Below are 9,899 nucleotides of genomic sequence, written 5' to 3' on the forward strand. Positions count from 1 at the left end.
TACAGTACTCTCCTCCCCCTGCTAAAGGCATCACTAAGAGGGGTGGGAGGACTCACCACACCATCACTCTGTGGCTTAGGTTGTTTGGTGGGATCCAAAGCAAAGATAGTATACTCAGAGAGAAAAGCAGGTTCTGCTATCATCCCGGCTAGCAGCTGTCATTCAATGCAAAAAGTAGGAAAAGGGAAATAAATCAAGTAATAAGGTAAAGAATGTTGCACAACTTTACTCAATTTTTCCACACTATTAAAAACATCATAAAACAATACGGCAATTTATGAGACAACAGATACTGATAAAGGCAGGACATAATCAGAAAATATGCATTAGATCATTTCAGAACAGCCAAAATACAGTTTTGGTCATTTAGAAGTAAAGAAACTCACAAATTAAAAAAAAAAAAAAAAAAAAAAATCCTAGTTTAACCAAAGATAAAGACAATGTTTCAGGCACTGATGTTATAATTTTTTTTAAACTTCTGTGGATGACTTATCTTCAGATACCACTGAGCCTTCTTTGCTCTCAGTTATGTGTGAAAAACTCATTATTCTAAAAATTCTATCAGTATTTCATTTATAAAAAATATAAATTGCATGCTTTTGACTATTTATCTTCTAGTGCTCTTATACACTGGAATTCTAACTACCTTAAAAAAAATTTCCTTACAAAATTTTTCAAACTACTAGCAGACTATCTTGTAAAAACACAAGTTGAATTAACCATTTTATCAAGTCTCTATCAAAGAAGAGATGTAAATTCCTAGAGATGAAAAACAAAGAGCAACTGGAATTCCAGAAGACTGAAATTTTGATTCAAACTGGATTTATGCATGTAATGTAATGCAATGTAATGCAATCTAATGCTGTTAGGATGCTGTAACAGATTTAAAAAAAAAATTCCTCTCATGATTTTACTCACACACAAAAGTTCAAGGTTCAACTGTCTTATAGCGTGTGATTTCAGAAGTGTGCTGTCTGCTGACTGAACCTAAACATGATATGGTTTTTCCTTTCTCATTATTTCAGAAGAATTTTGTTTTATTTCAAGTTACTAAATAGTATTTTTAGGAATCAAATCTATTACAATATAATTTACAGTTTGGTTGGGTTTTGGGGGTTTTTTGTGACTGTTAAATGACTCCAGTGCTCTAGTAGATGAATTACATAAATTCAAATTGAGAGAGGAAAAGTATTTTCATCTGTAAGATCTGGAATGCTACATGACTTGCAATTTGTCCCAATAAAACCCTTTCAGAAAGTGTATTAACTCCTTAATGTTCAATGACAGCCATACACAATAGCCTCTGAATGTAGGTACCGATTCCCTATGTCTTTTCTCTAATGTATTTCTACAATGAAAAAACCCAAGCAATTACTGAAAAACCCGACTAACCAAGACCCAAATTACCAATCCTGCAGAAAACAAAGCAAAATAAAAACCTAAACAATGTGCTTTTATTGCCTCCTATTTGATTCACTATACTATATACATACATATATATACACACACACCCCCACTAGTACAAATGCCCATTGCTGGAGAATCCTGTTAATTATATCAGACCTTCTAGAGCTACAAAGGGAAAGAAGCCTTGGTTCATGGTCAAAAAAACTAAAACAAAACCAAAACCCAACAACTACAAAATTGTGAACTGTCTTTACAGACAGGGTATCTGCAGAACACTAATTCTAAAATTTATGCCCAACTTCTGCTTCTCAAACTGGTAGGGACAGTGACAATTAATTCTGACTTCTATTATTCAGCTGCCCTTGTCATGGCATTCCCAAAGCTGGCATGGGACAAGAACTCCAATAGTTTACTTGCTTTGCCAAGAACTAGCTAGGTCCAAGAAACTCAGGTGAAACTTCTCACTTTTAAGCTATTACAAACAGGAGCTGGTAACAAAAGAGATGGTCCCATTTCTCCTGCTCCCAATCTTCTTCCCCCCAGCCTGGACACACTTGCCCAGTGCCTCCACTGTAGTTGCAACCACATGCTGAGTTTGGTCAGACTGGTCACCAGTCCCTCTCTCTCAGCCTGTTTGAAGTACAATTCCTAACAGTAAGCTGTGTTAAAGCTCCTGCTATATATTTATTCAAGTGTGTAAACCCCAATGTAAACTAAGTTTCTTTCCGCATCTGAGCTTTTAGGCAAAACAAAAATAAGGAAGCTGACAAGTGTCTGATTCCAGAAATTCTTCACCAAGTGGTGATGGTTGTAGAAGGTCATAGCCTTAACCATGCTATGCATTTTGTACATGAACCTCTTGAAAGGGTATATGCCAGAAAAAAGAAATGGCAAATACTATGTATACACAAGTGTACAAACATACAGCAGCAATACTACAAGCAAGCCTGCTGGCCTCATGAATTAGAAGCATGCAAATTCTCAACCACAAATAAAATAATGAAATCTTTAAGATAAAACTTACTTTGTATGTTTAGAAAAGATCAGTTAAGATGATGAAACAATTTGCAAAGCACTCATAAATGGATTATGGCAAATACTGTTAACCAAAAGATTATGAACATTTTCAACATGTAACATTATCTTCAGCTTAGTTAAATCACTTTTAAAACATGACCATCAAGAACTTCAGGAATCACAGATGGTTCAAATTATCTCTTCATTGTAACAGTATGCTAATGTTTGCTTCTCAAAATACTAAGTTGTGACATTTCACCATAGCATTATTTTGCTTAATCCTAATTCCATTCAATAGTACACCAAGTAACTCGCATTAAAAAGAATTCCTATTTAATCTCTAACAGGTTATTATTCTTCACCTGAAATAAAAAAAAACATCAACCCTGGACTGTCAGTATGTTCAGCATCCATGAATTGTTATATTTTCAATCATCCCTTGAAGTCCATGACTGTGTCAGCACAGTCAAGACAAGCTTAGACAGTAAGTCTTTCACACAATGTTAATTACAAAACCCAAAAAACTTACCAGTAAGATGACAAAGAGCTTTAAACAATGGAAAGAGCTAATTTAAAAAATTCATTCAAACTACCTGGTAGGCAAATGATAGGGAGCGTATGTAACTCCTTTTCAGCAAGATCAGAAGATCCAAGCTATCTGAAGCCTAAAATATGCCAATCCACGTTACTGTTACAGTTTTGAGAAAAAGAAAGAAAAAAGCTTATGAATATAAATTGACGCAGTACTGCTTGAGTTTGCAGACATATAACTCCAGGGTCTCTATCAGAACTAATAGCTTACACAAACAGTAGAATGCAATTAACAATACTGTTGAGTTTCACAGATGTTAGTCAGAACCCTAATGCAAGAACATCACTAAATCATCTCAGCTTCACCCTACTGTTGCTTGAGTAAGGGCAAGCACAAAAGGGAAGGAGCCAACCCTACAAATAAAGAAGGGCAGAAGACAACAATACTGAGGCAGAACAGTAATCACTGTATTAAAATGAAATCGCAAAATATTTTCTTTGCAGTAGCCAAGACAAGTTTCACACTTCAAATAGCTACCAAAGACAGAATATACTCAGTCATGGTCCAAGAGTGGTATCTCCTTAGCACATTTAGAAGTGGCTGCATCTTCTCATTAGTGAGTTCATCCTCCATTCTCAGATGATGGGTTCCCAACAATGAAAATAGTTAAGTACTTGCTCACAGTATTTTTGTTACTCCAGCAGCTCATTACCTGCTATGTTTTTACAGCTAAATTATAGGCAGAGTTGTCTAATGAGTCCTATAATTACACTACCTAATGCTTTCCAATATATACATGTGTTTTTATCTGCACTTCTTAATTTTTTAATCAACTATTCAGTATGGCTTTAAAACTAGCTGTCTAATTAACTTGGGGGAAGGGGGGGGTATTAAAAGTCGCTAAAAACGATTCACCTATTCCTAGAAAAAAGGCAAGAAACAACCTGCTAGTTTGCCAAAATTAAACAGATATAAAGATTTCCACAATGGATTCTTGCACTTCAGGATCTGGCCTAAAACCCACTCTGAATTATCTTAGCAGTTTCAGAAACATTAAACATCTCTGGTGCTATACTGTCTAACATATCACTAACACAATACCACATTAGTGCTATGCCAGTAATGTGATCAATAAAACTAGACAAGCAGGGAACCCAACTGGGCTGAAGCATACTAGAAACAGACCAAACGTGCAAAGATGTAAATAATCCTTTAACTAACCTTCTCTAATCCTCTGAATGCCATCAAATCACACTTGAAGCTTGCCATAGAAATCCTACTAAGATCTTCTAACGTTCTGTTTCAAACATACTCCAGGGTAAATGAACTCCCTACCCCATATCGACCTTCATCTCAGACACCAAATTAAGGCTGTGATATTGCTGAACTTTTGTCACAATATTTAACTCCTACTCTTTTTTTGCAAGTAAAATCTTACTAACCAACAAACATTTCTATCTTGGGGAGAAAGTTACAAATGAGGTAAATTAGGCAATGAAGCAACTCACCAGATGATACTAAGTTTCCTTCAGTATTACCAAAGAACAATACATAAAGTTATTTTTTAAATAACTTTTGTATTTCCTAAATTCTGAACAGTTTTTGTAGCCCTCAAGTTTGGCCTAAGCAAAGCAGCCTTACTTGTTCTTTATGGACTTTCTGAACTCCAAAATCAACTGTGTTCCTATTATCCTTGCTATTCCTCCTCCCTCTGAAGAATTACCATGCTCAAATCTTCCTTTGCTAAGATTTTAATGAGTGGAGTGCAAAGGCCAAAGTACACGTGATCCCTAGATCAAAGGGCTTCCTTAACGTGCTGTGAAACAAAAACCAGAATTTAACAGGGATTAGAGTTTGACCCAAGTTTTGTTGCTCTGGAGATGGCAGTAGTTGAATCAATGCATGTTACATACGTATAATACATGTTTGATTGCCAAAGGCAGTCACTATTCCCTTTCAGAAAAAAGGAAGAGAATCAGTGGTTTCAAACTTCAGATTAACCCATGACCAAGCAAATTGGAAAATTCATACACTTTGTTAGCAAAGTGCATCATGGTATATGTGCATTTGTACTATGTTAATGCTTAAAAGCTTCTATAACTCTCCATGGACTGTTTTGCCATGTTGTATACAAACACAGTAAGACAGAGAGAAAGGGATCAGACTATAAGCTTGTCTAAGAGACAAGCCAGTATTTGTTCATCTAGTTCAAGGAGCTGGGGGATGTCAGCTATCAGGCTAAAGGTTTAGAGTTTCAACACTTACTGACAAGTAACTCATTCCCCACAGTAAAATAAATAAATAAATTTGGTTATTTGTCCAAGTTGGGCAATGCCAGAAAAAAGTTGTGAATAATTCAGTAATTTGCTGATTTACACAAATATTTATTTATAGAAGGTTTGTGCAATTTGCAACATAACCTTTTATGGCTCATCCCTACTGTGATCAGGAAATAGGAAAAACTGAAGCAAGACCTGAAAGTTCAAGGGTTCTCTCTGCAATTAAAAAAGCCCCAGAAACTAAGAGTGCAGAACTGCATTTTCATAGAGGTAGTACAGAAATCAAACACAACTCTTTTCTGGTTTGTTTTTCATTCTGATGAGCAATCTAAACATGCTGGTGTACACATCAGGAGTTCTAAAATCCAGGCTTTAGATACAAACCAGGTTATACAGCCTCCAAAATTTAGTTTTAAATTTGCATGTCAGAAAGGAAAAAGATATAGACATATGTGAACCACTACTGTCTTTGCATGGCAACATCTATTTAGAAGTATGTCAGATTAAGTATATGAATACAGGAAAGATGCAGCATTAACAAAGGTACTAAAGGAATATTATTTCAGCTTTACTTGTCCTGCTTTAGCGTCCACGCTAGAAAAACATTTCAATTAATTTAAAAACACAGTCATTATATAGCACTAAAGTGAGACAGAAAAGTGCCTTGGCTACTTTATCTTTAGCTCTAAGAAGAGCTATATATATTGTGCTCTGCTGTCACTTCCATAACACTCATGAGGATGTGAGTGATATTTGGATCTGCGTGACTGGTAGGTCACCCACAGCAAGCTATTGGCTGTTTGCTCTCAGTTGATGGCTCCAAACTAGCTTTGCTATCTTCGGCAGGTGAGCCTGATGCGTAAATAAGTATATTATAGAACAGAAACAAAATTTTGACCTTCTAGGAACTATACTGAATAGGATTAATGTATTTCACCTCAAATTCTCTTCAAGAGTCAATGCAGTTAACAGTTTGAAAACCAAACACTGATCTTCCCTAGAAAAGAATGGAAGCACCAAGTAAGCATGTCTTAATCATCCAGGGCTGTTTCAAATGGCACCAAGACCAACTCAGAAGGCATCTGATATGCAAATTGTCTGAAGAAGTTCTATGGAAGTACCAATATATGCTTTTACCTCACACTGTAGTCATATTTTATGGGCTACTTGCAAGAACAGAATACAGAACTCAACAGACATCTGCTTTTTCCTCACACTTGAAAAAATTATGAGCTTCTCTATAACGCTGCCTCTGGAGACCCACAGCTCCACTAAAATAGAAGAAACTCAACTAGTGTTCCATGAACAGAGCATACAAGGGGTTTTTTTGTTGCTTTGTTTTTTGGTTTTTTTTTAAACTGAGAATGTTTTGGAATTTTGATAAACAAAAACATCTTGTCATTGCAGAATATAAAGCAAGAACATTTGCCTGTATGTTTTCTTATACTTCTTCAATCAGACTAATGCTGTCATTTACAATTGTCATTCGCTCTGAATTTTTTTTTTAATTCTAAAAATATTCTGAGTTTAAATCAAAACTTTCACATGCAGTACTTGAAACTTTGATACTACAGCATTAAACATCCAAAAACATGATCTACTGAAGACATACTAAAACATAATAGGCCAGAGGGAGGACAGAGAACGTACAAGAAAACTACGAAACACTGTAATTTTGCTTAGCTTTCAGTACCAAAAGGGTTAGCATTTATTTATGTATTGGAAGAACGTTTTAGCATATGATACTCTTCAAAAACCAAACAGTCTCAGTGTATTAAATGTTGTCCAACTTTAGTTCATTGTGATGCCATTGCCATTGACACCTGCCTGATCAAATGAGAATGCTGCAAAAAATGCCCCCCAGAAGACATAATGTACCCATATAAGCAGGGCATGTATTTTCAGACAGTATGCAATATCTGCATCTTTTTTAGGCATAGTACCGCTGAACTGAATTTCATGAAAATCTAATCCAACAAAAAAATTTCAAAGACAATATGCTTTTAATCATTCTGTTAACATTTATGAGAAATATTTGGAAAAAGGAGATTTCATATCTTGATCATTTAAATTGATCTTTATTTTAGTAAAATTTTCCCTTTGACATAAAACCAGTCCTTATAAAAAAAGAAGAGATATTCATTCCCTTAACAGCTTCACTACTTTCTGAATTTTTAATTACAGGATATATTTCACAAGTAAAATTCTCACAGCAGCTCCCTAAGCCCAAGGATAACTGTAAATCTGAGGTCACTTTAGTATTCTGTTTCCATTCTTAATCATATTTCTCCTTCTGCCTCTCTCATGATTGCAGTGTAACCACTGTATTTAGAGCATAATGTTCTTCCAACATAACTTGGTGTGTCCTGTGGGGAATTCTTTGCTTCTCCTGTTTGTCTGGAAAAGCAGTCTGAAAAAACAGCCTGCTGGGGGGCAACATAAATCTAATGAAGCACTACAAGACAAAACATAGTTCTCCACAGAAATGACAACCACTACAGAAAGCATTGATACAAACACGTGACATATCAGTAGCACCCAACAACATTTGAAATGTATTTTTTAAATATGTTATCCAAATCATGAAGAAAGCTAGTATTTTTTACTAACTCAATTGATGAAACTGAAATAGAAGATAAGCCTTCAGGCTCACAAACCTTTTTCAGACCTGGAATAACAGCAGACATCCTCAAAAATAAATGCAAGTTAAGGAAAAGTATTCTGCCTCTCATGCAACGTGTAAGTTATACTATTTGAGCAGAAAAGCAGTTGGTACTTGTATAATAAAAGGGATGAGGAGTGTTACTACTTATTCTTTCCCTTTATTATTTCCCACTGAAAAGAGAGAGAAAAAATTCTTCCTTTTGTGTAGGCAGGGCCAAGCTAATGACAGACAAAAGCAGCAAATCAGTCACACAGAAGAACATCACTGTGTCTCATGGCTTCAATATTTCACATTCCACTATGCTTTTGCTGCTTAAAAAGTCTGAAAACCTTGGCCAAAACAGTCCTTTAACCTCTAGCACATTCCACAATGGGTACACACAGCAAAATAAAAGGGGGCGGGAATATCTTTATGTTTGCAGTAGTCACTGATGACACCAACTCTCGGCACCAACTCATTCCTTCTAGGCCACAGTGGTAGTTTCATGCGGCAATATGCTCCTTCTATACTCTGCATTAAGAATAGAAATGCAGGTTGTTTTTCCTGAAAAAATAACCAACAACAAAAAACCAGCAAACTCTCCTTACTGAAACACTTAATAATTTACCCTGGGTGACACTGCTTGCTGACATTATGGAGCATCAGTTAACAGAAAACCTCTCTTCAAGGACAGAGAGAGGTCTCACATCTATTTCTCTCTCTCTATATATAACAGTAGACCAAAAAAAAGCATTTATTAGAAAACTCAATACTGCATTTCCAAAATACAAAACCAAATCATGAAGTACTCTTCCCTTCATTACTATTATCATTGCAGGAAGCAAAGTGCCAAGCTGAGTTCAGTTCAGGGGTAAGATTTTTAAGACCTGAAGAAGGACTTAAAAGGTTTCCTAATCTGGGGGTTAACCACTACAGCTTAAAGGGCTGTTTTACTAATATTAAACTCTTCAGTATTTAACCTAAAAATTAGACTATTTGTATCTATAAATGCACAGAAAACAGTGAGATTGAGGAATCAAAAAAAAAATTAATCGAAAGACACGAAGTTAGTTTTTTTTTTTTAAAGTTAAAAGTTGAAAAACACAGAAAAACAGTTCTCAGCTGACCTCTTTGTCTGGTGTTAATGTGCCTTCATCATTCTGATCTGTAAACGAAGATGTCCTGCTTCTGTTGCCAGTTGGTGGAGGGGATTTGGAAGGGACCTACACAGAGATCACACAGATCAAGAATAATATTAATTCCAGAACTAATTATTCCATATCATAATTCACTTCAACAATTACTAAATATAACATCTCAGTAAAGCCTGGTCTAGATCTTCCTTTTAAAGAAAAAAAACAGTTCCATGTACCATCTGTGATAAGTTCTACCTTACTACAAAGTCTCCAGAGCAGATTATGTAATCAATCAGCCACGAGAGCATGCAACAAAATTAGTTATTTTGATTATTTCTGACAATGGTCCTCTTAGACCACATTTGAAACTCAAGCCTTCTAATACTTTAGGAACATAGTACAGTTGCCTAAGATTTAAAAGTTTTGCAAACTGACAGGGATTCAAGCATTTACATACAAAATACCATCTGATTCCTTTAACAAATTAACATAAAAAAACTGACAAAGAAAAAAAACACATATAAAATTGAATCTAAACAAATAAAAAGGGCAGAAGAAAATGACACATTTTATGAAATTCAGTATGAACTTGTTGTTCCTGTCAGCACTGAACATCTGTTCAAAGAAATTTCACAACTTCATGCTGAGTGAGGTTGCAACAAGCCATGCCAACCCAACCCAAAAGTAGCTTGCCAGCCTCATACTTCAAAATTCAAATATAAAATTTCAGTATAAATGTAATGAACATTAAAATATCAACAAGCTTTTATGTATGAAGAAAATAATTAGTAAGATCTCTCATTAGGTATATTCTACAATATGACCAGAATGAACAGTGTTGCAAAAAAAAAAAAAAAAAAAAAAAAAAAAAAAAACCAAAACCC

General features: G+C 35.2%; 1 protein-coding gene across 11 annotated transcripts in view; it reads right to left on the reverse strand.

The window, feature by feature from the left end:
- GOLGA4 (golgin A4) overlaps nucleotides 1-9,899 on the reverse strand; it is a 75,230-nt gene that overhangs the window by 60,100 nt on the left and 5,231 nt on the right. For 8 of the 11 annotated variants that reach the window (XM_010581762.1, XM_010581760.1, XM_010581759.1 and 5 more), the window contains exons 1-2: nucleotides 9,007-9,052; nucleotides 57-155 (exon numbers count right to left, since the gene is read on the reverse strand). In XM_010581762.1, the coding sequence (XP_010580064.1) occupies nucleotides 57-143 (87 nt within the window). In that variant the 5' untranslated portion in view covers nucleotides 144-155; nucleotides 9,007-9,052. Of the gene's footprint in view, nucleotides 1-56; nucleotides 156-9,006; nucleotides 9,103-9,899 lie in introns of those variants that run through there. The other 3 variants (XM_010581766.1, XM_010581767.1, XM_010581763.1) reach the window with 3 other exon arrangements.

The sequence above is a fragment of the Haliaeetus leucocephalus genome, unplaced genomic scaffold, assembly GCF_000737465.1.
Source record: "Haliaeetus leucocephalus isolate CR32 unplaced genomic scaffold, Haliaeetus_leucocephalus-4.0 Scaffold808, whole genome shotgun sequence".
NCBI lineage: Eukaryota > Metazoa > Chordata > Aves > Accipitriformes > Accipitridae > Haliaeetus > Haliaeetus leucocephalus.